The sequence below is a fragment of the Mesoplodon bidens genome (assembly GCF_964165515.1).
Source record: "Mesoplodon bidens genome assembly, chromosome: X".
NCBI classification, from domain to species: domain Eukaryota; kingdom Metazoa; phylum Chordata; class Mammalia; order Artiodactyla; family Ziphiidae; genus Mesoplodon; species Mesoplodon bidens.
This window is the reverse complement of record NC_138163.1, coordinates 48,318,548-48,346,255: the sequence shown is the minus strand read 5'-3', so window position 1 is coordinate 48,346,255 and position 27,708 is coordinate 48,318,548. Positions and strand designations below refer to the sequence as shown.

Here is a 27,708-nt window from a genome sequence, read left to right as displayed (position 1 = left end):
ATGATTCTTTCTTTCCTTTTTTTGGCTGTGCCATGCGGCATGTGGGATCTTTGGTTCCCCAACCAGGGATCGAATCTGTGCCCCCTGCAGTGGAAGCATCGGAGTCTTAACCACTGGACTGCCAGGGAAGTCCCTCATTTATTTCTTAACACATCTTCTAGCTTGTGTTATATACTGCACATTAAATTATGAAACAGCTTTTTACTGACCATTTGCTCTTTAAGAATTATTATCTGTACCATGTAAATAGTATAAACTTTCTAACAGGCTACATCCCAGACCTTCTAGGTAAACTATGTTTTAAATCTCATAACAACCTTGTGAGGTAGGTGTTCCACTCCATTTTTATTTTTATTTATTTATTTTTGGCCGCACTGCACAGCTTGTGAGATTTTAGCTCCCTGACCAGGGATTGAACCCAGGCCCTTGGCAGTGAGAGTGAGGAGTTGTAACCACTGGACCACCAGGGAATTCCCTCCACCCCATTTTTAAAAGGAGGAATCAGGTTTAGAGAGTTTAGGTAACTTGGTCAAGATCAAACAACTAGTAAATAGGAGAATGAGAATTCAAATTTGTATTAGTCTAATTAAAAGCTAGCTTTCCATTTCTAGTAGTTAAACTAGGAGCAAACTATAGATAAAGAACATACATATATTGTTGCTGATGCCTGTCTTCTGAGATCTGGTAGGGAAGAAGGTGAAAGATCCCCAACCAAAGAGAAATTATGAGTTACAATTTCTCATCATTCTCCAGAATATAGGCTACTTTGAAAAAGGATAAGGGTACATGAAATAATTTCAGCAGCCTAGGGATACCACCAAAGAAACTGGGTCCTCCAGAAAACTGTGTCTAGTCAGGGAGGGAACAACATGACCTTAACCATGTGTCAGATGTTAAAACAGCACCAGCACAGACTAGTGATATGAATTTTTTCCAAGCTGTTTAAGAGAGAAATCCATTAAAGCTTCTATCTTATGAAGCCAGCCAAGTCCTGGTTTTTATGAAAATTAGCAAAACATTCAAGGTCCAGGCTATCCAAGCACATGGAGGACCTCCAGATATCCAGGATCTGAACAACTTAACTACATCAAAAATGACCAGACAGGGCTTCCCTGGTGGTGCAGTGGTTGGGAGTACGCCTGCCAATGCAGGGGACATGGGTTCGTGCCCCGGTCCGGGAGGATCCCACATGCCGCGGAGCGGCAGGGCCCGTGAGCCATGGCTGCTGAGCCTGCGCGTCCGGAGCCTGTGCTCCGCAGCGGGAGAGGCCACAGTGGTGAGAGGCCTGCGTACCGCAAAGAAAAGAAAAAAAAAAAAAAGACCAGACATTCAAAGGCTGGTTTGTTAAGGCATAGTAATCCACCTTATAAATCATATAGCTAGAAGCCAACTTACACTTTAATTTCAAAAATAAGAGCAGCACCTAAATTCAGAATGCTATATCATAATGAAATTGCATCAGCCAGCATTATGTCTAAGTCCTACACATTTCATATATTTTAGGGAACAACCTAGTGATTAAAGGGGAAGAAAATTTCATTACAATACCACATTTGTTTAATGGGGTCCTTACCAAAGACCAGGGCTCATTTCCAAGTCACATTAATTTTCAAACCCATGTTTTTTAGAGACTGGAAAAAAAAGAGTGGCTAAACAAGATAGAAAGATTATTTTACTCTTAAATTAAAAAGCCTGGATATAATCAAGTGAGGGCTGGTATGCTGGCATCATGAGGTTATCAGGGTATTCCATTGTGTGATTACACCACAATTTATTTATTCATTCTCTTACTATAAATATTTGGGCTGTTTCCAGTTAGGAGTTACTATGAATAATGCTACTGAACATTCTTTTACATATGTACTACTGCAGCTATTAAAGTTTCTCTAGGCCAGTGGTTCTCACCTGGGAAGTGTTGATGGTCACAGTGATTAGGGAGTACAACTGGCATTCAGAGGGTTAGGGCCAGATGTTAAACATCCTATACTGTTTCGTACTACCCAGTACAAATAAAAATCATTCCCCCACGAAATGTTAATACCATCTTCTCCTTTGACAAACACTAGTCTTGGGTATATACAAAGGAGAATTTATGGATCATATGGTATGCGCATGTTTAACTTTACAACTAATTGAACAAATTTACACTCCCACCGGTGGTTTATTGCATGACATCCTTTACAAAACTTGGCATTTGTAGACTTTTTCATTTTTGCCAGTCAAGTGGGTATATAATGATTCGTTCTTTAATTGCTTTTGTCCTCTTGAAGTTCCCAAGAAAGGATCCCTAAATGCTGCTGCTGAAGCTATCCTTACTGCAGATGAAGTGGAGCACATTTTCTATGAGTCCCAGGATCAGTAGAACATCACTCAAGAGAAGCTATCAGAGATGATAATGATGCCTTAAATGAACAGGTTCAATATTATAAGATGAAAATGGCAAAGAATAAGATAAGTAAAATGAATAAGGAGGAGGAGAAGGAAAAGCAGATTCTTCAAAGGACGCATTCAAGAAAATTAAGATACAATCCACATCTTCAAAGAAAATGTTTGTAAATCATATATCTGATAAGGGACTTGTACCTAGAACATACAAAATATATAAAGACCTCAGGACTCAATAATCAAGAGACAACTCAATTTAAAAATAGGCAAAGGAAAAAAAATAAATAAGTATATAAAAAATAAAAATATGCAAAGGATCTGAATTGACATTCCTCCAAAGAAGATATTAAAATGGCCAATAAGCACAAAGAAAAGAAGCTAAAAATCATTAGTCATTACAGAAATACAAATCAATACCACAATGAGATATCACTTCACATCCACTAAGATAAACTAAGGTAAACAAAGACGGACAATAGCAAATGTTGGCAAGGTTGTGGAAAAATTGAAACTCTTGTATGTTGTTAGTGGGAATATAAAATAACACAACACTTTGGAATACAGTTTGACAGTTCCTCAAAAAGTTAAACAGAATTGCGATATGAGCCAGCAATTTCAATCCTAGGTATCTATACGAGAGGTTTGAAAACACATGTCCACACAAAATCTCATACACTAATATTCATAGTAGCAAATTCATAGCAGCCTATTCATAGTAGCAAAAGGTGAACACAACCCAAATGTCCATCAGTTGATGAACTGATGCACATAATGTGGTATATCCATAAAATGAAATATTATTCAGCAAACAAAAAAATAAATGAAGTATGCTACAACATGGATGAAACTTGAAACCATTATGCTAAATGAAAGTACTCAGACACAGTGTATGTTTCCATTCATATGAAATGTCTAGAATAGGCAAATCCATAGTGACAGAAAGTAGATAACTGGTTCCCAGTGGCTGGGGCGGGGAGCTGGAATTGGGGGTAGCTGCTAATATGTATAGAGTTCCTTTATGGCATGATAGAATATTCTAAAATTAGACTGTGGCCACAGACGTACAACTCTTTGAGTATACAAAAAGCAATCAAATTCTCCAGTTTCGATGAATGAATTGTGTGTTTTGTAAATTATATTCCAATAAAGCTGTTATTTTAATAATAAACTAACACAAACATCTTTAGATAAATAGCCTACTGAGAACCAACTTTCTGACCCAGCTCTATTTCATGTAAGGCAACCCAGCATAAACACTGGTGTTTGGATTTCCAAAATGTCATCAAATTGTAGCCACACATTTCAACAAACAGAAATTCTTGAGAGGAGGAATGTAAACATTGAAGCATGCTAGATACATGATGTTAGGATGACCAATGAAGACAAATGGGAATAAATTAATCTGTAGAATACTGAGAGTTTACAGTCAGTCCCCCTTCATCTAATAATCAGAGAAACAGAGACCTAATAAATTGAAAGTGGTCAAATCCGGGACTTCCCTCATGGCTCAGTGGTTAAGACTCCGCGCTCCCAATGCAGGGGGCCAGGGTTTGATCCCTGGTCAGGGAACTAGATCCCACATGCAACTAAGAGTTCACATGCCGCAACTAAGGAGCCCACCTGCCGCAACTAAGGAGCCTTCGAGCCGCAAGTAACAGCTGGTGCAACCAAATAAATAAATATTTAAAAAAAGAAAATGATCAAATCCATATTCTAAAATCCAACTCTCTTACAGATATATAATATTGAGACTCAGAAGAAAAGCTAACACACTGAGATATTTATGGAAAATAGTAGGATTTGAATGAACAGAAAAGAAGTGAGGACAGCAGCAATCATTTATCGTGCATCTAATATGTGCTCAGGATAAGCAAAGGAATGCAGACAAACAGGAACATTTGTTTGAGATACAGAGGGGCAAAAGGAGTCTGGAACCATTGTTATGGTGAGCCTGTGTTAGAGACTTCTGTTTAAGTACATTCGACAAGTAAATCAAAACAGATTTGCCATCTGATAGAAAGGTAACATAGGAACATCCTTGATTCCAATGAGGTAGGGAGTATTATAAGCTGTGCAGATACATCCTTGTATATAGAGACAATTTAGTTAATAAAATCATCATAAGCAGCATTAAAAGGGAAATATGTTGGAAAAGGGCAGCATTATGCTGGAGGCTGTAGTGCTCTGGTTGCCAGGCAGCCACCCTCAGGCCCTCTTTTGTTACCGTGGTGATGTTTGGAGAGCTTACCTAAATACTCTTTGAGATAGCATCTGAACTCTACACATCCTTTTAGCACCAACTAGTCATGACACTTGTTTTTCCTCCTCCCCCACATCTCTACTCATACTGTTATAATCTTATGAATTTGATGAACCTACAAGTGTACCTCCAATGCCCAATGCACATGGCCAGGGAATGAGGCAAATAAATGAAAGAATAGTTAAATGAATGAGAAGATCAACCAAGATTATTCAAATAAAAATAACCAAAACAAGATTATTCAATAAAAAACTGATATATCAGGGGGATAATCCAGGACCTGTGCAACCTCATGTCGTGGAAAGGACATCGGCTTAATAAGCAGGAGTCTTGGCTAATAGTTCTGATGCTCTGTCACTTACCACTGTGTGATCCTGGTCACAAGAGTCTTGTTTTCTGGGCCTCAGTTCCTTCACTGTAGTAAAAGAGGGTTGAATTATAGCAGTCGTTTTTTAAAAATTTTCTGGTCACAATCTATAGTAAGAAAAACATTTTACATCATGATGCAGTATACACATGTACCTACCAACAAATCTAAAATAAAAATTTTATGAAGCAATCTTTACCATGACTATGTATGTGTGAGGTACTCTGACATTTTCTGTTCTAAACTTTTTCATATTTTTAGTGGCTGGTTGTAACCCAATAAATTGACTTCATGACATCATTAATGCCTTACCACCCACAGTATGAAGAACACTGAACTAGTTAGTGGGTATATAATGGCTCCTGTAGTTCTAGAATTCTATGATCTTATGTTATGCCTCTATCTTCTTTTCAGAATAATAATAACAATTGCTAGCATTTACTGAACTCTTAGGATGTGCCAAACACAGTTTTAAGCACTTTATCTATATGAACTAACTTAATTTTTCAACTACTGTGAATACTTTCATTAGTCCAATTTTAAAGATGAGAAAAATCAATGTGGCAGATAATCTGCACCAAATTTAATGGACTACCAAAATAAATTTCACGTTGTATTTGAAGTGTTTTGAGTATCTCAGAACATCACCGTTTCATGAAATAAAAGTAGTGTAGCACCTGCTTTTACTATTTTAAGCTCTGGAGGGCACTATAACAAATTGTCCAGATCTCAGGGGAGAGAAAAAATCAATAACCTAAAGGATACCTATTATTGGCTCTAAAAGTCATTTCTCTTACTTATTCTATTATTGTGTAATTAATCCCAAAACAGGTGCTTATAATGCCTTCATAGAACATTCATACATAGGTGTGATAACTATTCAAAAGACACCTTAATTCTCAGGGAGATGCACTATCAGCAGATTGTCAGTAGAACAATACAAAAGACTTCAACTGTGTTCTGATAGTTAATGTATATCTTTATTGTGTGGTATTGTAAAAACAAACATGGGTGCTATTTCTTCCCAATTCCAGTAATTATTCAACTACTGAGCACCATTGCCAATATTCATCTTTTATGAATTAGATAGACTCAGAATATGATGATACAATACTATTATGTATAAATTCCACTGAGTATATAGTTTAGGGGGTGCTGATGGAAAAGATTTGAAAGACTTAAAACCAGTTCTTCTTGGATAAACAACAGAGATAGCTGATATTTAATGACTCCTGCAGTAAATCCAATAAAAACCCATAATTTCATTTATTCATTCAACAATTACTATTGAGCACCTGCTATCTGCTAGAATACTGATTTTTGTACTGGAGATGCAGCAGCGAACATAACAAAGTACCTACACGTGGGGAGCTTACTTATTTTGTGTTTTGTAAGTTTGTATTTTTGTTTATTATATTTGTTTATAGAGAGGCAAATATACATATTCCCTTTGGTGGAGAGGCAGTGGAAATTACGTTTCATTTATTTAAAATATTTGAATGCCTTTTACTTATAGCAATAGTGAAAGAACTACAGGAAACAATAAAGAAAAAATGAATTTCTACTCTCAAAAGGCTTACAGTCTAGCTAAATTAGTGGCTCCTAACAAGGGGTGATTTTACCCCCGGGGGACATTTGTCATATCTAGAGATATTTTTGGTTGTTACAACTGGGAGGGAAGAGTAGTGCTACAGGTATCTAGGGGGTAGCGGCCAGGAACGTTTCTAAACATCCTCCAGTGCACAAGACATTCTCACAACAAATAATTTTCTGACCCTAAATGTCAACAGTGTCCAGGTTGAGAAACCATAAGTTAAGGAGATGAGCTACATACATTAGAAGTTTTGTTTTTAACTAAAAGGTATTAGATGATAAATGTTAAATGAGTGATACATACAAGGTGATACAGATAAGAGAAAGATCATTCTAGAATAAATTGATTATGGGAGGCTTCATGAAGGAAGTGGGGCTCAAGCTGAAGTGTTAGGTCACTCTTCTGCTCAAAACAGAGGAAAGCCTACAGGGCCCTTCTACCTCTCTGACTTTATCTCCTACCACTCTTCCTCTCACCTCTCCACTCCAGTCAACTGGCTTTTTGCATTTCCTTTAAAATATCAAGCATGCTTCTGTCTCATGGAATCTATTCTTGCTGTTCCCTCTGATTTAAGTGTCCTTTCCCAAGAAGTCCACTCACTCCCTCACTTCCTGCAGATCTCTGCTCTATTCAATCTCTTAATAGAGAACCCTTCCCTAATCATATTGTATATAAAAGATTAACTCCTGCCCCCTCCCCTCCCTTTCCCCTTAACATGTTTTTTGGTCTCCAAAGCAAGAGTGTACCAGGCCTAGAGCAGACACTCAAGAAATATATGTAGAATTAGTGAATTAGTTAAATATTAATAATGGCAGTGAGAAGAAGCTTGAGTAAAGGAGCCTAGAACAGTGCCTGCCTCATGGTAGGGACTTCATAAATCGTGAATAATGAATGATGAAATAGACAGCCAAGGGAGATTAATATAATCAAAACATGACTGTTTCTGTCTTTGAAAAGTATTCTTAGGACAATTACTATGTTCTGTGTATACTGGCACATCTGGGTACATGGAATAAATGTTTTATTTTTAATTCTGACTATTCTTATCAGCTTTTTCACATTACATTCATTCCGTATACAATCCTTGTTTAGAAATACAGCTTCTGAAATTCTATATCCTACCTGTATGTTAAGCCAGGTATTGTATAAAACATAAGTATATATATATATTTTTTTTAATTTTTATTTATTTATTTTTTTGTAGTATGCGGGCGTCTCCCTGTTGTGGCCTCTCCCGTTGCGGAGCACAGGCTCCGCATGCGCAGGCTCAGCGGCCATGGCTCACGGTCCCAGCCGCTCCACGGCATGTGGGATCTTCCCGGATCAGGGCACGAACCCGTGTCCCCTGCACCAGCAGGTGGACTCTCAACCACTGCGCCACCAGGGAAGCCCCATAAGTATATTTTCAGAAGTGTAATCTAAAGGCAGCTCTCCACCAAGCCAGCTCTATAATTTTCTGGCTTCATTTGCACTTAATCACGAATTCGCCCACCCTGCACTCAGTGAGCCACTACAATTATGCAAATGCTAATAACAATAACAACTAATGTTTATAGAGGACTTTTTGTGCTAGGAACTGTCCTGAAGGCTGTGCATACATTATCTAGTTTTGTTCATACTACAGGAGACCCATATTATCACATTCACGTATATCAAACTCTAATTTACCTTCTGTGGCTGGCCCAAGGCCAAAAGTCCAGAACTCCTGAGCTATGGCTACTTGCCTCCCGCTTCCAGCCACGTTCTCTCTCTCTTTTTTTTTTTACAACTTTATTGGAGTATAATTGCTTCACAATGGTGTGTTAGTTTCTGCTTTATAACAAAGTGAATCAGTTATACATATACATCTGTTCCCATATACCTTCCCTCTTGCGTATCCCTCCCTCCCACCCTCCCTATCCCACCCCTCCAGTCGGTCACAAAAGCACCGAGCTGATCTCCCTGTGCTATGCGGCTACTTCCCACTAGCTACCTACCTTACGTTTGGTAGTGTATATATGTCCATGCCTCTCTCTCGCTTTGTCACAGCTTACACGTTCTCTTTTCTTGCCTCTCTGCACCCTCCTTTCCAGAAGAGCCACGAGGGCTCCTACCCCTCCCTCTTGCTACTTTGTTTTGGAAACCATGGTGACCAACACTTTTCCCGCTTCTCCTATCCTGGCAAATGGGCGGGCACTAGGTTAGACGACCCCGTACGTAACCCCGGGAGTGACTGACTAGTAACAGTGCGGGGAGACGGAAACGCGCCGAGCGAGGGGCGGAGCCAGAGAGCCGTCGCACGCCCTCGTATAGGCTTCGTAGCTTCTCGACTGGGCGGAGCTTTTCCAGTCAGCCCGGGCCCGGTAGCGATCGTTGCGCAATGCGCGCTCTGCATTCTCTCAGCCTCTGACAGGGAAAGTTAGCTTTTGGGAGCGAAGAGGGTACACAGTCACCCCGCAATGTCTGCTGAGTTAGGTCAGCCGCAGGAAGGCCCGTCACATTCTGGGCTCAATCTGCCGAAACCTGAGAGAAATGAGGCTGAGGTAAAGAGGAGTGTGATCCAAAGTGTCGGTGCCCCAAGGCGCAGGTCCTGGATCCAAAAGGTTCTTGAGCAAATAACGGACTCACCTCGCCAATGTATCACCCCGTCGGAGATGGTGCCTGTCGCTGTTTTGGCCGTCTAGAGGTACCTGTTAGAGGGTGAGCCAGGTAACATGGAACCTAGATGTCCGCTTTATTGCTATGATGTGACGATCTCGGACGGGGTGTTCCGTGAGAAGTGCTATCTGGACCCCAGACTGAATTTTCTCGTATATAATAATATTCTCAAAGTTGGCATAGAAGTGAAAATTTCCCGAGTCTCGTGTATTTACAATGAGAAAAGATTAGGCCAGGGGATCCTGTGCATAGATAATGTCCACTGTGGGGGGTCCTTGGACTCTATTTCTTTAGAAATTCCTTTCAGAAATAGAGCGCACCGGGAAATCCCGGAGAGACCGTTAAGAGGCGGAAAGAGCCATTACCTGGCCCTGTGGAATAACGAAGATCCATATGGAGATATCTGGTTAAGCAACAAGCAACCTGAAGAGCACAATTTTAACGGTAAGTAATTGGAGGGAACGACGGAGGGGTTAAGGTTTTCGGGAGCTTGCTTTAACAGGAAAGGAAACGAAGGTGCTTTGGTATTGTTAATTATAAGCCGGGAGTGGTAAGAGACAAGCTTTGATGGGTGACGGGGTTCCAGCTCGCGTCTTGCTTTGATTGTAAAAGTGGCCATTCAGGAAGTGTTCGAATACATCTTAAATTTAATCTGACCAACGTAGTGATGTTGCAGTCAGTATTCCTCATGTGTTCGTTATACGTTTGACTACAGTGGAATTCATCTTAGTTTTAGTCCCCATTCCAGTCGTGGAAGTAGTACTTTCTGTGTTGGTTGGAAAGTGTATAGATTTGAATTTGGCGTAAAGGTTGTAAATATTTGTGGTTTTGCCTGTTTTAACTTTCGTTCAAAAAAGGATGTTCCGGGGCCTCCCTGGTGGCGCAGTGGTTGAGAGTCCGCCTGCCGATGCAGGGGATACGGGTTCGTGCCCCGGTCTGGGAGGATCCCATATGCCGCGGAGCGGCTGGGCCCGTGAGCCATGGCCGCTGGGCCTGCGCATCCGGAGCCTGTGCTCCGCAACGGGAGAGGCCACAACAGTGAGAGGCCCGCATACCGCAAAAAGAAAAAAAAAAAAAAAAAAAAAAAAGGATGTTCCGTGATTTATTCCTTAATAATTCACATTTAATGAAATGCCATTTTCTATACCTTTGAGTGTGGCAATTATGTAAATGTTTTTTGAATGTGTGATTTTGTGGGAAAGCTTGGAATTCTCATTTTTATGTTTCTTATTACTTACCACGAACAACACTAACCTGAGAAGTTCAGTTCTTCTGTTTCAGAAGTAGGAAGTTAACCTGATAATGCTAGCTCGTCCGTCATCAGCAAATGCTCTAAAATATATTTTTATCTGTAAGAGATGGAATAAGGGGAATGATAGTACTATAGGCATGTACGTGTATGGAATGGGGAAGAAATAAAGTGCAAAAAATATAAGGCGAAAGTAGTGGAGTGAGAAAGATTTCTTTTACATTTACTACTTTTCAGGTTTTTTTTAAAACATTGCAGTGATAATGCTAGATCGTAGATAATCATTATGACGTGTAACAGCAACAAACTTGAAAGTGAAAAGATACCTGGGACGAAAATATGCAATTAAAGTAATATCCAGTAATAAGGAAAAGAAGATGGCTGTAAAATTGTGTAGCTAAGGATGATTAAATAACTTAAACTTTAAAAACAAGATATTCGCTTCAGGGATGAAATAATGGAGTGATTTTTTATCTCAAGCATGGAATAAGGCAGTAGTGCATTAGTACTCTGTTGATCATTTTTATTTTTAGAATTGAATATACAAATGAAAAATTCGTGCTCTAGAAGAATTGAGGGGAACAATAATTTGTAAAAATACATTTCATTTTTCTGATTGTGAAAGTAATATCTATTCATTATTGAAACCATATTTTTATTACAAAAGGCAATGTCCATGTGCTAAAAAATCCAAACTTTATATTTAAAAGTATATTGTATTAAAAGTGTAAGACCCTGGGCTTCCCTGGTGGTGCAGTGGTTGAGAGTCCGCCTGCCGATTCAGGGGACGCGGGTTCGTGCCCCAGTCCGGGAAAATCCCACATGCCGTGGAGCGGCTGGGCCCATGAGCCATGGCCACTGAGCCTGCGCGTCCGGAGCCTGTGCTCCACAACGGGAGAGACCACAACAGTGAGAGGCCCGCGTACCGAAGAAAAAAAAAAAAGTGTAAGACCCAAGTACAGTAAAGTGTTGATGACAAAATATAGAAGTGGGTATATTGGTGTTCTTTTCAGGTTTGCTGTATGTTTGAAATTTTTAATAATATAATGTTTGGGTGGAGTAAGAGACCCTTTTTGCGTCCTCGTATGCCTTCAACTTTCCTCCTAAAATGGGGAAAAATGAATTATATTACATTGCATGATTTGTTATTTCCACTTCTCTCAAACATCTTTAACGTACATCTTTTTATACACTTTTCCATTGTATGGACGTACCATGATTTATATAACCATGCCCACGTTAATGGGTAATTATAATTTTAGGCAGTTATTGGTTTTTCAGTTTTAGATCCAGTGCTGAGCATCATTAGGATATACCTGTATTTGTTCACTATGTGCAAGTATTTCTGTTGAATGGTTGGCTTCCTAGAACTGAAATTGCTGGGTTAAAGAGTATTTGACTTTTATAATTAAATGGATATTGACAAAGCAACTTCTTAAAAGGTTTTGCTAATTTACATTACCACTAACGTATATACGACAGTGCCCATTTCCCTGTATTATTATTTTTAATTATATCTTTCGACTTTTTCTAATTAATTTGTAGGATTTCTTTGCTAATGGGTATTAAGTTTTGTCTGCCGTATTTTGCAAATTATTTTCTCCCACTCCGTTCCTCTTAGTTTTATGGTGCGATTTTGTGCTTTTAAAACTTTTCTATTAGGTGTAGTGTGTACACAGTAAAATAGAAGAGTCTTAAAAATACAGCTATCTATATATATCCATGTAACCACCCTCCTAGATCAAGATATAGAGCATTTCAAGAACCCCCAAAGGCTCCCTCTCCTCGTTCAATACCCTATTCTAAAGGTACCAATACGATCTCAGAGGCAGCGGTTTAAAAGGGAAGTTAGGGGAATTCCCTGGTGGTCCGAGTTAGGACTCCACGCTTCCAGTGCTGGCGGCGAGGGTTCGATCCTTAGTGGGGGAACTAAGATCCCGCAAGCCGAGGGCGCGGCCAAAAAAGTAAAATAAAATAAAAAGGAAGTTAGACTGTGCCACTCTCCTGCCTAAATCCTTCCAGTAGCTCCGCACTGCAAGAAAATCTAGACCTCCTACCCGGGTCCACGTGGCCCTACGGCAGTTGGCAAACTGTCTGTAAAAAGCCGGATAGTAAATCTTTTTGTCTTTGCGAGACCTATGGTCTCTGCTGTAGCTATTATACTTTGCCATTGTTTATGGAAAGCAATTACAGAAAATATGTAATTGCATGGATTTGGTTGTGTTAAAATTAGAACTTTATTAACAAAACCGGGCAGCAGCCTGGATTTGGCCTGAGGGCCGCAGTTTGCGGAGACCTGCCCTATAAGAAAGGTGCCCGTATGCGCCTCTCTAACCGCTCTCCTCCGCCATTTTGTTTTGGCCACGCCAGGCGCCTTTTAAATCTTTAAACCTCCAAGCTCTGTCCTGCCCTCAGGTACTTTGCTCCTGCTTTTTCCTCTTTCTGGAAAGTTCCTTCCCATCCTCAGTTTTCAACTCAGATATATAAAATATATTAGAAAGGGGCTCTCTAAAATATGCATTCCTTCCGCATTTATTGTTATTACATCACCTTGCAAATGCCTTTCATAGAATTGGTAACACACTGAAATTATTTTATTTTCTTTCTCCTCCCACTAGTTTGTAAGATCCAGGAGGGCAAGCACTCTTTTTTTTTTTTTTCCTCACTGCTGTGGGCTGTTTCTCCTATACCCAGAACAATGTCTGGAACATAGTAGGCATCCAATACAGGTTCACTGAATAAAGGAATGAATGAAATAAATTACATTCCTGGATTTTCTAACGTTGAACCACTTTTGTTTCGACTTGGTCATGCTTGTTGTTGTTATATCTGTATATTCAAGTGAATTTGGTCCATAAGTTTTGTTATTTTTTAGGAGAGTACTATTTCAGTTCAATTTTGATAGCAGGTTAATTAATATTAGCCTAGTAGGATGTTACCTGTTTTTCTGTACTTAGCAGAAATCATGTGTTCATTGAAAGTTTGGTAGAACTTACCCCTAAAACGATTTGAACCTGGGACCTTGGGCCGGGATTGGGAGTTGGGAGAATGATTCCTTTTCAGTTTTTTAAAAAAGTGGTAAAACCAATAACGCTTTTAGTGCATTATTGAGAGTTGATATTTCGCTAGGAGATCTCATTTCACCTAGATCTCAAAGTTGTACATAGTAGTCTACATTTTTAAAAAAATTTATTTTTTTTTTTATTTTTTTGTGGTATGCGGGCCTCTCACTGTTGTGGCCTCTCCCATTGCAGAGCACAGGCTCCGGACGCGCAGTCTCAGCAGCCATGGCTCACGGGCCTAGCCACTCCGTGGCATGTGGGATCTTCCCAGACCGGGGCACGAACCTGTGTCCCCTGCATTGGCAGGCGGACTCCCAACCACTGTGCCACCAGGGAAGCCCAGTAGTCTACATTTTTAAATCTCTGTCTTGTCAGTTACATCCCCTGATGCATTCCTAATGTTTGTGTCTTCACCCTTTTTTATGGTCAGCCTTGCCAGAGGTTTGTCTACTTTCTTGGTATTCAAAACTAAGAAAAGACTTTTAGGGCTTCCCTGGTGGTGAAGTGGTTGAGAATCTGCCTGCCAATGCAGAAGACACAGGTTTGAGCCCTGGCCTGGGCAGATCCCACATGCCGCGGAGCAACTAGGCCCGTGAGCCACAATTACTGAGACTGCGCGTCTGGAGCCTGTGCTCTGCAACAAGAGAGGCTGCGGTAGTGAGAGGCCCGCGCACCGTGATGAAGAGCGGCCCCTGCTTGCCACAACTAGAGAAAGCCCTCACACAGAAACGCAGACCCAACACAGCTAAAAGTAAATTAATTAATTAATTAATTTTAAATAAAGGGGCTTCCCTGGTGGCACAGTGGTTGAGAGTCCCCTCCCCCCCGATGCAGGGGACACGGGTTCGTGAGCCTGTGCGTCCGGAGCCTGTGCTCTGCAATGGGAGAGGCCACAACAGTGAGAGGCCCACGTACCGCAAAAAAAAAAAAAAAAGATAAAAATTAAAAACCGCCTGGAGGAGTGGGATAGGGAGGGTGGGAGGGAGGGAGACATAAGAGGGAAGGGATATGGGAACAGATGTATATGTATAACTGATTCACTTTGTTATAAAGCAGAAACTAACACACCATTGTGAAGCAATTATACTCCAATAAAGTTAAAAAAACACCTTTAAAAAAGACTTATGGCTTTACTAATTAAGAAGTCTGTATCGGGGAGATGTTTCTACTTTATTTTTGCTGTCCTCTTTAATTCTTTTTCCTTCCTTTGTTCTTTTTTTGGCGGGGGGAGGGGTTTCTACCTTCTTGAGTCCAATGCTTGGTTCATTTATTTCCTTATTTATTTCTTCCAAAAGCTTTAACAGTTCTGAAGTTTCCCATGAGTACTGCTTTGGCTGTATCCCCCCGGTTTTGAAGTATAGAAATTTCATTATTACTCCTTACTCATATTTTCTGATTTTAAATTTGAGTTCCTCTTTACCCGCAATAGTTTAGAAAAAGCTTACTTATTAGACATGAAGTTCCTTATTATATGAAGTTTTTAAATTAAAGTATTCCATATCCTTATTTTAAAATCTGTTTTATTTGCCCATTTCTTTGAGAGGAATATTGGTTTCTCTTTATGATGGTGGTTTTGTTCATTTCTCAACATCTAAGTTTTCGATTTAGATGTTGCTGTAATGTGTAAAGTTTCATAGCTTGTTAATATCTTGGTGGATTTTACTCTATCAATATAGAATTTATCTCTTAGTCCCCCTTTTTTTTTTGGCCGCACAGCACCGCATGGGGTATCTTAGTTCCCTCACCAGGAATGGAACTTCTGCCCCCTGCCGTGGAAGCCCAGAGTTTTAACCACTGGACCGCCAGGGAAGTCCCTCTTAGTCCCTTTTTGCCTTGAATTATATTTTGTATATTTTGATAGTACTGTTTACCACTTCCACTGTCTTTTAGTTAGCATTTAGGGCAATGATTTTCAAACATGACTGGGCATCCATATTGCCTCAAAAGTGTTTTAAAATTCAGATTGCTGCACCCCATCACCAGTTTCTGATTCAGTACTTCTTCCCTAGAGTTTACATTTCTAACACATTGGTGCTGCTGGTGCAAAGGCCACACTTTGATAACCACTAGCCTAGTGTATGTATCTTTGTTCATCACTTTATTTCCATTTTGTTTTAGGTTTCTTTCTATAGCCAAGATTTTGCTTTTTGACCCAAACCAATTCTTTTTCTTTCAATAGATGAATTTAATCCAATTAAATTTAATGTAATTAATGATTGTACCTGTTCTTGCAGTCCTACTTTGTTTACTATATGCCATGCTTTATATTTTTTACTATTTTTTTTGCTTTGCTTTCACAGGATTAAAAATTTTTTTTCTTCTAGTGCTTTAGAAGTAATATATTATATTTTTATTCTCTTTAATGTTTTAACAAAATCATTTGAACTTACATTTTATGTCAATCTCCAGAATTATTTAGAATTTATAATATTCTCCTCCTGAACAAGAGGTTTACGACTCTACTTGATCATAATGTAATTTGGCATACTGCTACATTGGATTTGAAAGTATTTGATTTAGGATTTTTGCCATCGTAAATGTTTTGGGTTTATAGTTTTCTCTTTTGTACTATTTCTGTCATAATTTTTCAGGATTTATCTAAGTTTATAAAATGAATTGGTATAATTTCTATATTTTATTGTGCTCTAGAACAACTTATAGTTAAGAGAAAGAGCTATTCTTTGAAAATTATTAAAATGAAAATTGTTAAAAACCATATAAACCTGGTGCAATTTTGGGAGGTCATTATTTGTGAACTTTTTCATTTTCTTGCATGGTTATTGACCTGTTCCAGTGTTCTTCTGTTCCTTAGGGCAACAATATTGGTAGTTAAAAGTTTTCTAGAAGATTATCTATTTCACTGATATTTTCACATTTAGTGATATATAATTATATATAGTAATCTTTAAGATGATTTTCTCTATGTTTATAGTTGATCACATTCCAAACATTATTTTTTGTTTGCTTTCTTCATGATTGCACTTATTAAAGTTTTATCTTTTTATTAATTTTTCCAGGGAATTGGATTTGCCAGTTATACTGTTTTGTAATTCATTAGTTTCAGTTTTTAATCTTTATTCCTTTCTATATTCCTTAGATTTATTATTTTGCAGTGGTTTTCACTGTACGGTCCAAGGACCCCTAGGTGTTTCTCCAAGATCTTTTCAGAGGATTTGCAATGTTAAAAGTATTTTCATAATAATAATATTAAGGCTTTATTTATCTTTTTTTACTCTCATTCTCTCAGAAGTATAGAGTGGAGTTTTCCAGAGGGTACATGTCATGTGACATTGAAACAGACTGAATAAATGCCAAAGAAAATATGATTTATCCAGTTGTCTTCTACTAAGATAGACACTGAAGAGATTTGCAAAAATGTAAAACAATGCCACTCTTCCCACTACATTTTTGGTTGTGGAAAATATAGTCATTTTTCAAAAATATACCTTTTTATTATACATTAACAGGTTTATTTTTGTTGTTTTAAAGGAATTAAGGGATATTTTAATTTCTTAGTTTTACTTTATAATATGGTAAATACGATAAATATTACCCACATAAACAAAAGCTTTTTGAGGTCTTCAGTAATTTTTAAGACTGTAAAGGGGTCCTGGGACCACAAAGTTTGAGAAACACTATTGTATTGCTTACTAACTTTTTATACTGAATATGTAGTTTATTATTATTTTCATTCTTTCTTTTGATAATGAACCCACTTATTTCTATGAATTTACACAGATTCCTCATTGTCTATGTATAACCTGTAATTTTTTTTTAGATTTCAGAGATATGTATATTCTATGAAGTTAATGAGGTTTTTTTTTTTTTTTTTTTTTTGGTTTTTACCCAATCTGGGAATATGTTAACCAGGCACATGTCTGATCATGGCTAACTGTCTGGATTCAGTTGTAGCAGAAACAGTGGCTCTTACAATTGTGGGGGTTTTTTTTGTTGTTGTTTGTTTGTCTGTTTTTTGTTTTTGCGGTACACGGGCCTCTCACTGTTGTGGCCTCTCCCGTTGCGGAGCACAGTCTCCGGACCCGCAGGCTCAGCGGCCATGGCTCACAGGCCCAGCCACTCCGCAGCATGTGGGATCTTCCCGGACCAGGGCACAAACCCGCGCCCCCTGCATCGGCACGCAGACTCTCAACCACTGTGCCACCAGGGAAGCCCACAACTGTGGTTTTATAAAACCATGTAGCTCTTGAATTTATTCAGGCTGGTAAAGGAGGTGTATGTGCCTTCATTGATGAAGAGTGTTCCACATACCTTCTAGATAATTCAGAGGTGATCTACAACTTGTTTGACCATATTTAAAAGGAGATCACTTAATTATGTCACATCAAATATTAGGACCTGTGATCCTGGGCTAGTAATGTATTGGGAGAATCTGGAGGGAAATTTACACAAGATATCCTAATACTGAAAATAGTGTGTGTGGGGGGGGCAGTGTTAATGGTACAGTTGTAGTTATAAAAGGCCATTTAAACTCTTATTGAAAAGAAATTACAAGAATGGTTTTCATGCCAAAGTTGAGTAGGTGATACATTATATAAATAAAAATGGAAGTGGAGGATGCCTTAGAGAAATAAATATTGGAAAAAATACAAATACACATTTTAAAAGTTGGGGCTGTGGGCTATGAGAGAGCAAAATGTGGAGAAAATTGCAGATAGAACCCCTCTTAACTAAGGAAGAATAAAATTAGAAATACAAGTTAATCTTTTAAAGATGGTGAATAGCTTTTAAGCAGTTTTGGCACTTGCTAGCAGGCTTGGACATTAAAACATTTCAAAGTAAATTATATGGCATATGAGAAGGTAATAGGTACTATGTAGAAAAAGAAAATGGGATGGAAGATAAGTAAGGGGGTCAGTTTTCTATAGGGTGGTTAGGGCTAACATCACTGAGAAAGTGACCTTTGAGCAAAACTTGAAGGAGAAGAGAAAGTCACTCGTGTATCTAAGAGGAAGACATTCCAGACCCAGGGAACAGCAAGTGCAAAGGCCCTGTTACAGGACCATGTCTGGAATGTTTGGGAAAGTTCGAACTTATACATATGAGACTAAGGTGAGGGCAGTAAAGAAATATATCATGAAACAATTCTATCAGTTAAATATATAAGTGCCATGGAAAATATTCCATGGTATTGAGTTTTTTCCTAAGGGAGGTAAGTTTTGATCCAAGTCTTCCAGGAAGTAATCACGCAGTTTGATGAGGTAGAGGGCATTCCAGATGGAACATTCCATCTAGATGTGTTAGTTAACATAGGTGTTTACCTATATTCTAGTCACATAGTAAGTCATATATATATTTTAGCTATTATTATTAGGGATAATGTTTATTACTAAGTTTTATATGTGAGAAGTATACAGACTCGTTTAGCTGGTGAGAAGGAGTTGCTTTGGGTATGATCTGGCTACAGTTTTTAACCAATAAAATAGAATTTTGAAATTACCATGACATATTTAGTAGGATTTTTTTCTTTTTTGTGTTCTAGATACCAGAATAATTTCCCTTTCTCGCCTTGAAATGACCTGGTCTAACAGAAGGAATTTTCCTGCATTGCTTGTGAGAATCTTGTATAAATCAAAACTGCAGACCCGAGCAGCCGAAGCTCAGGTGGATGAAAGGCTCTTGGTGCTGCAGCCAGGAGCCAGTGCTGTGCCTCTGAATTGGGAGAGCCAACTTCAGGACACGGGTCCACAAGAGACCTCCCAGCTCCACATAATATCAAGCAGCGAAAATCTCCCAGAGATCTCCATCCCAACACCAGCACCCAGCTTCAGTCAACGACCAGCAAGCTACAGTGCGGGTCACCCTATGCCAAGCAACTAGCAAGGCAGGAACACAACCCCACCCATTAGCAGAGAGGCTACCTAAAAACATAATAAGGCCATAGGCACCCCAAAACACACCACCAGACGTGGACCTGTCCACCAGAAAGACAAGATCGAGCCTCAACCACCAGAGCACAGGAATTAGTCCCCCCCACCAGGAAGCCTACACAACCTACTGAAACAACCTTAGCCACTGGGGTCAGACACCAAAAACAACGGGAACTACGAATCTGCAGCCGGCAAAAAGGAGACCCCAAACACAGTAACATAAGCAAAATGAGAAGGCAGAAAAACACACAGCAGGTGAAGGAGCAAGATAAACACCTACCAGACCTAACAAATGAAGAGGTAATAGGCAGTCTACCTGAAAAAGAATTCAGAATAATGATAGTAAAGCTGATCCAAGATTCTATTTCCAAGATCCATAATCTTGGAAATAGAATAGACAACATGCAAGAAACAGTTAACAAGGACCTAGAAGAACTAAAGATGAATCAAGCATCGATTAAAAACACAATAAATGAAATGAAAAATACTCTAGATGGGATCAATAGCAGAATAACTGAGGCAGAAGAACGGATAAGTGAGGTGGAAGATAAAATAGTGGAAATAACTGATGCAGAGCAAAATAAAGCAAAAAGAATGAAAAGAACAGAGGACAGTCTCAGAGACCTCTGGGACAACATTAAACGCACCAACATTCGAATTATAGGGGTTCCAGAAGAAGAAGAGAAAAAGAAAGGGACTGAGAAAATATTTGAAGAGATTATAGTTGAAAACTTCCCCAATATGGGAAAGGAAATAGTTAATCAAGTCCAGGAGGCACAGAGAGTCCCATACAGAATAAATCCAAGGAGAAATACACCAAGACACATATTAATCAAACTGTCAAAAATTAAACACAAAGAAATCATATTAAAAGCAGCAAGGCAAAAACAACAAATAACACACAAGGGAATCCCCATCAGGTTAACAGCTGATCTCTCAGCAGAAACCCTACAAGCCAGAAGGGAGTGGCAGGACATAATTAAAGTGATGAAGGAGAGAAACCTGCAACCTAGATTACTCTACCCAGCAAGGATCTCATTCAGATTTGATGGAGAAATTAAAACCTTTACAGACAAGCAAAAGCTGAGAGAGTTCAGCACCACCAAACCAGCTTTACAACAAATGCTAAAGGAACTTCTCTAGGCAAGAAACACAACAGAAGGAAAAGACCTACAATAACGAACCCAAAGCAATTAAGGAAATGGGAATAGGAACATACATATCAATAATTACCTTAAATGTAAATGGACTAAATGCTCCCACCAAAAGACACAGATTGGCTGAATGGATACAAAAACAAGACCCATATATATGCTGTCTACAAGAGACACACTTCAGACCTAGAGACACATACAGATTGAAAGTAAAGGGATGGAAAAAGATATTCCATGCAAATGGAAATCAAAAGAAAGCTGGAGTAGCAATTCTTATATCAGACAAAATAGACTTTAAAATAAAGACTATTAGAAGAGACAAAGAAGGACACTACATAACGATAAAGGGATCGATCCAAGAAGAAGATATAACAATTGTAAATATTTATGCACCCAACATAGGAGCACCTCAATACATAAGGCAAATACTAACAGCCATAAAAGGGGAAATCGACAGTAACACAATCATAGTAGGGGACTTTAACACCCCACTTTCACCAATGGACAGATTATCCAAAATGAAAATAAATAAGGAAACACAAGCTTTAAATGATACATTAAACGAGATGGACTTAGTTGATATTTATAGGACATTCCATCCAAAAACAACAGAATACACATTTTTCTCAAGTGCTCATGGAACATTCTCCAGGATAGATCATATCTTGGGTCACAAATCAAGCCTCGGTAATTTTAAGAAAATTGAAATTGTATCAAGTATCTTCTCCGACCACAATGCTATGAGACTAGACATCAATTACAGGAAAAGATGTGTAAAAAATACAAACACATGGAGGCTAAACAATACACTACTCAATAACGAAGTGATCACTGAAGAAATCAAAGAGGAAATTAAAAAATACCTAGAAACAAATGACAATGGAGACACGACGACCCAAAACCTATGGGACGCAGCAAAAGCAGTTCTAAGGGGGAAGTTTATAGCAATACAATCCCACCTTAAGAAACAGGAAGCATTTCGAGTAAACAACCTGACCCTGCACCTAAAGCAATTAGAGAAAGAAGAACAAAAATACCCCAAAGCTAGCAGAAGGAAAGAAATCATAAAGATCAGATCAGAAATAAATGAAAAAGAAATGAAGGAAACGATAGCAAAGATCAACCAAACTAAAAGCTGGTTCTTTGAGAAGATAAACAAAATTGACAAACCATTACCCAGACTCATCAAGAAAAAAAGGGAGAAGACTCAAATCAATAGAATTAGAAATGAAAAAGGAGAAGTAACAACTGACACTGCAGAAATACAAAAGATTATGAGAGATTACTATAAGCAACTCTATTCCAATAAAATGGACAACCTGGAAGAAATGGACACATTCTTAGAAATGCACAACCTGCCAAGACTGACTCAGGAAGAAATAGAAAATATGAATAGACCAATCACAAGCACTGAAATTGAAACTGTGATTAAAAATCTTCCATCAAACAAAAGCCCAGGACCAGATGGCTTCACAGGTGAATTCTATCAAACATTTAGAGAAGAGCTAACACCTATCCTTCTCAAACTCTTCCAAAATATAGCAGAGGGAGGAACACTCCCAAACTCATTCTACGAGGCCGACATCACCTTGATACCAAAACCAGGCAAGGATGTCACAAAGAAAGAAAACTACAGGCCAATATCACTGATGAACATAGATGCAAAAATCCTCAACAAAATACTAGCAAACAGAATCCAACAGCACATTAAAAGGATCATACACCATGATCAAGTGGGGTTTATCCCAGGAATGCAAGGATTCTTCAATATACGCAAATCAATCAATGTAATACACCATATTAACAAGTTGAAGGAGAAAAACCATATGATCATCTCAATAGATGCAGAGAAAGCTTTTGACAAAATTCAACACCCATTTATGATAAAAACCCTGCAGAAAGTAGGCATAGAGGGAACTTTCCTCAACATAATAAAGGCCATATATGACAAACCCACAGCCAACATTGTCCTCAATGGTGAAAAACTGAAACCATTTCCACTAAGATCAGGAACAAGACAAGGCTGCCCACTCTCACCACTCTTATTCAACATAGTTTTGGAAGTTTTAGCCACAGCAATCAGAGAAGAAAAGGAAATAAAAGGAATCCAAATTGGAAAAGAAGAAGTAAAGCTGTCACTGTTTGCAGATGACATGATACTATACATAGAGAATCCTAAAGATGCTACCGAAAAACTACTAGAACTAATCAATGAATTTGGTAAAGTAGCAGGATATAAAATTAATGTACAGAAATCTCTGGCATTCCTGTACACTAATGATGAAAAATCTGAAAATGAAATCAAGAAAACACTCCCATTTACCATCGCAACAAAAAGAATAAAATATCTAGGAATAAACCTACCTAAGGAGACAAAAGACCTGTATGCAGAAAACTATAAGACACTGATGAAAGAAATTAAAGATGATACAAATAGATGGAGAGATATACCATGCTCCTGGATTGGAAGAATCAATATTGTGAAAATGACTCTACTACCCAAAGCAATCTACAGATTCAATGCAATCCCTATCAAACTACCAATGGCATTTTTCACAGAACTAGAACAAAAAATTTCAAAATTTGTTTGGAAAAACAAAAGGCCCCGAATAGCTAAAGCAATCTTGAGAACGAAAAACGGAGCTGGAGGAATCAGGCTCCCTGACTTCAGACTATACTACAAAGCTACAGTAATTAAGACAGTCTGGTACTGGCATGAAAACAGAAAGATAGATCAGTGGATCAGGATAGAAAGCCCAGAGATAAACCCACGCACATATGGCCAACTTATCTTTGATAAAGCAGCCAGGAATGTACAGTGGAGAAAGGACAGCCTCTTCAATAAGTGGTGCTGGGAAAACTGGACAGGGACAGGTAAAAGTTTGAGATTAGATCATTCCCTAGCACCATACACAAAAGTAAGCTCAAAATGGATTAGAGACTTAAATGTAAGGCCAGAAACTATCAAACTCTTAGAGGAAAACATAGGTAGAACACTCTATGACATAAATCACAGCAGGATCCTTTTGGACCCACCTCCTAGAGAAATGGAAATGGGAACAAAGATAAACAAATGGGACCTAATGAAACTTCAAAGCTTTTGCACAGCAAAGGAAACCATAAAGAAGACCAAAAGACAACCCTCAGAATGGGAGAAAATATTTGCAAATGAAGCAACTGACAAAGGATTGATCTCCAAAATTTATAAGCAGCTCATGCAGCTCAATAGCAAAAAAACAGACAACCCAATCCAAAAATGGGCAGAAGACTTAAATAGGCATTTCTCCAAAGAAGATATACAGACTGCCAACAAACACATGAAGGAATGCTCAACATCATTAATTATTAGAGAAATGCAAATCAAAACTACAATGAGGTATCATCTCACACCAGTCAGAATGGCCATCATCAAGAAATCTGGAAACAATAAATGCTGGAGAGGGTGTGGAAAAAAGGGAACACTCTTGCACTGCTGGTGGGAATGTGAATTGGTACAGCCACTGTGGAGAACGGTATGGAGGTTCCTTAAAAAACTACAAATAGAACTACCATATGACCCAGCAATCCCACTACTGGGCATATACCCTGAGAAAACCATAATTCAAAAAGAGACATGTACCAGGATGTTCATTGCAGCTCTATTCACAATAGCCCGGAGCTGGAAACAACCTAAGTGTCCATCATCGGATGAATGGATAGAGAAGATGTGGCACATATATACAATGGAATATTACTCAGCCATAAAAAGAAACGAAACTGAGCTATTTGTAATGAGGTGGATAGACCTAGAGTCTGTCATACAGAGTGAAGTTAGTCAGAAGGAGAAAGACAAATACCGTATGCTAACACATATATACGGAATTTAAAAAAAAAATGTCATGAAGAACCTAGGGGCAAAACGGGAATAAAGACACAGACCTACTTGAGAATGGACTTGAGGATATGGGGAGGGGGAAGGGTAGGCTGTGACGAGGCGAGAGAGAGGCATGGACATATATACACTACCAAACTTAAGGTAGATAGATAGTGGGAAGCGGCCACGGGGCACAGGGAGATCAGCTCGGTGCTTTGTGACCGCCTGGAGGGGTGGGATGGGGAGGGTGGGAGGGAGGGAGATGCATGAGGGAGGGGATGTGGGAACAGATGTATATGTATGACTGATTCACTTTGTTATAAAGCAGAAACTAATTAAAAAAAAAACTGCAATACTATGGAAAACCCAATAAAAAGATGATTGAGCCATACCTGGTATAAGTAGTGATAAGATATTATATGTTAATTTAGCACTCATAAATTATAACTTACAGACCTGACTCTTTATTAGGATAATTTATGTTTAAATAACATATTTTAAAGTTCAATTTAATAATTTTGAAAATGAACAAATATATATTTCAAGGTATTTTTCTATGTAGTTTCTTATAGAAAAAGAAGTCCTTTCTGTATTAGCGCCCTTTCGTTCCCTTGATCCAGCTGGTCTCCTTCACACCTTTTTCTGTATCTTCAACTTCTTCTTCTTTACTGTGCTTTCTACACCAGCATATAAATATAGTCTAGTCTTCCATTTTAAAAGAGGAAAAAAAATCTCCTTTGACATCAGGACTCCTGTATTCCCTCTGTCCTTCTCTTCAGGCAAGCTCCTTGAAGAAGTAGTCTACACTATATGTTTTCACTTTCTTGCCTCCCTTTTACTTCTCAACACAATTAGTTTGACTTTTTGCTTCAGCTGGTCACTCACCAGAGACCTAATTGTCCAATCTATCTGACACTTTTCTGTTATCTTGACTCTCTATGCCATATGGTGCTGATTTCTGTCCTGTGTTTTTTTTTAAACTTAACATTTTACTGTATTTCCACGTTATCAAGAATTATTTTAGGTGCTTTATTAAGCTTTTATAGTAAAAGTTATACATATTTACAGGGAATTTGGAAAATGTATAAAGATATATTAAGCTGATAAATAATATCAAGCCAAATCTTACCACTCAGAGAGGACCACTGTTAATATTAAAGTGTATTTTATTCCCCTTTTTTGTATGTGTATATCATATATATACACATATCTGTGATATCTTATGTATGTCATAGATAGCACATCTATGCATATATGTATGCCTATCATATATTACATATAACTATGGCATATATCATAGTAAATTATCTTACAAAATGGGAATCATATTGTACATAAAATTTTGTATCATTTAACATTTTCTTAAGTATTTTCTCATATTACTAAAAATTCTTCATTTATAACTTTTCATCATTACAGAGTCTCTCATATCATAAATTATTCAGTGATTCTCCTATAGTTTTGCTTCCTCATTCTTAAAATAAAATTTGAACACCCTGTAGATTAAAGTAACAAATATGCATGTGCTTTTACTCTTTTTTTCCTAGACCTTTTTGGAAGTTGCTGACAATTCAGGCACCATGTCAGTGATTATGTGGAATGCCCTGTGTCCTGAGTGGTATAAAAGTTTGCACGTTCATTTAGTTCTTCTGCTTCAAGATTATTCTATTAGAAAGAGTCACCCCTTCAAGGTGCAGTCTCTCCCTGTGGATCCACACATGAAATTAATTTCTACAATAGGTTAAGTATTCAATGAATTTGTTATTTTATCGCTATTTTGTTTGTATAAATTTGCAAAGTACCATATCAGTCAAAAGCCCTTAAAAATTACTGAAGCTGTTAGAACCTGACACACTTTAAATTCTTTTGTCCATAAAAATTTTTGAGCAATCACTTAATAAATATGTTTATTTATTATTGCATTTTTTAAGAAAAATCATCTGAGATATATATTGTTGATTAATGAATGAGTGCCGCTTGGGATGTACTTATTTTTCTTTCATTTTTTTGTATTAAAATATTAAATTAATGACTTGAATATAAATTTTTGTTACTACGAGGTGCTATTTGAAAAGGCTTTTGTCAAAATTTTATTTTGAAATAATTTCAAACTTACATAAAATTTGAAAGGATAGTATGAAGAACTCCCATATACCTTTCACACAGATTCAACAATTGGTAACATTTACCTTTGCTTTATCATTCCTCCACTACATATACACACACACACACGCACACACACACACACACACACACACACATATGTATTTATCACCTCTGAACCGTTTGACAGTAAGTGGCAGTCATCATACATACCCCTTTACCTCTAAACACTTCAGTAGTATTTCACTCTATATTTCCTAAGAACAAGAACATTCTATTACATAATCACTGTATAGTTATCAAAATCAGGAAATTTAAAATTGATATAATACTATTATCTAACCTATGGTCAATATTCAAATGTTGCCAGTTGCTACAATCTTGAAAGGGCTCTTCCTGATTAGTATTGAAATCACAGTATTGACATCTTGGCATCATCCTAAATATTTTGGGAGCATTAGAATTAATATAGTAAGTGATTGCTTTAAGATGTGGATGTGATTTTTTTTTGCATTTCCCTTTTTCAAAATTGTAGGCCACATCATTCAACAATTTTAAGCATTGTTTTTGGCTTGTCATAGTTTTATACTGGACCTTTATTTCTGTGTATTCTGAACTCCCCAGCTGACCCATTAAGCTTAATTATGTAAAGAATGTGCAAATAATGTAGCCTTTGTTCACTGTTTACTGAAATATATATTTAGGAAAATTTCATATGATTCTCTATTAAAATCTTAAGCATTTGGTAGACATCAGTCTTGCTGGATGAACAGGTCATTACTTAGATAGTTTGGTACAACCAGTCCATAATCTCATTACTCTTTATTACAGGAGAAATTAACCTCATATTGCTATTGAGACTTAATTAAGAAAATGTAGTAAAATTTGGCAAGAGGAAGCTAATTCAAAATGTGTATTATTGTGTCTGCCAATTTATAAATTCTTTCCCACAACCAAGTATCTCCAGGTGACAAAATTGCTTTAGTAAAAATTGAGACATTCTTTGTCAATAACAGATAAAGTAAGTAACTTTGTTGATGTCACATAATAAATCACTGGCATAGTGAAAATTGAAACCTAGTTTTCCTGATACCTAACCTAGTGTTCTTTTTACTAAATACAGTGTTTTCTGGTGTAAAGAAAATTAATTTCTATC

At 37.9% G+C, this 27,708-nt stretch overlaps 1 protein-coding gene across 1 annotated transcript in view; it reads left to right on the top strand.

The window, feature by feature from the left end:
- Window positions 1-9,013: 9,013 nt before the first annotated feature.
- The window catches only part of RADX (RPA1 related single stranded DNA binding protein, X-linked), a gene marked incomplete at its 3' end in the record, with an annotated part of 68,470 nt that continues 49,775 nt past the window's right edge, over window positions 9,014-27,708 (top strand). Inside the window, 5 exon segments of the mRNA XM_081221989.1 lie at window positions 9,014-9,266; window positions 9,270-9,687; window positions 19,055-19,136; window positions 24,784-24,844; window positions 25,997-26,189. Coding sequence (XP_081078115.1) covers window positions 9,045-9,266; window positions 9,270-9,687; window positions 19,055-19,136; window positions 24,784-24,844; window positions 25,997-26,189 — 976 coding nt within the window. The 5' untranslated portion in view covers window positions 9,014-9,044.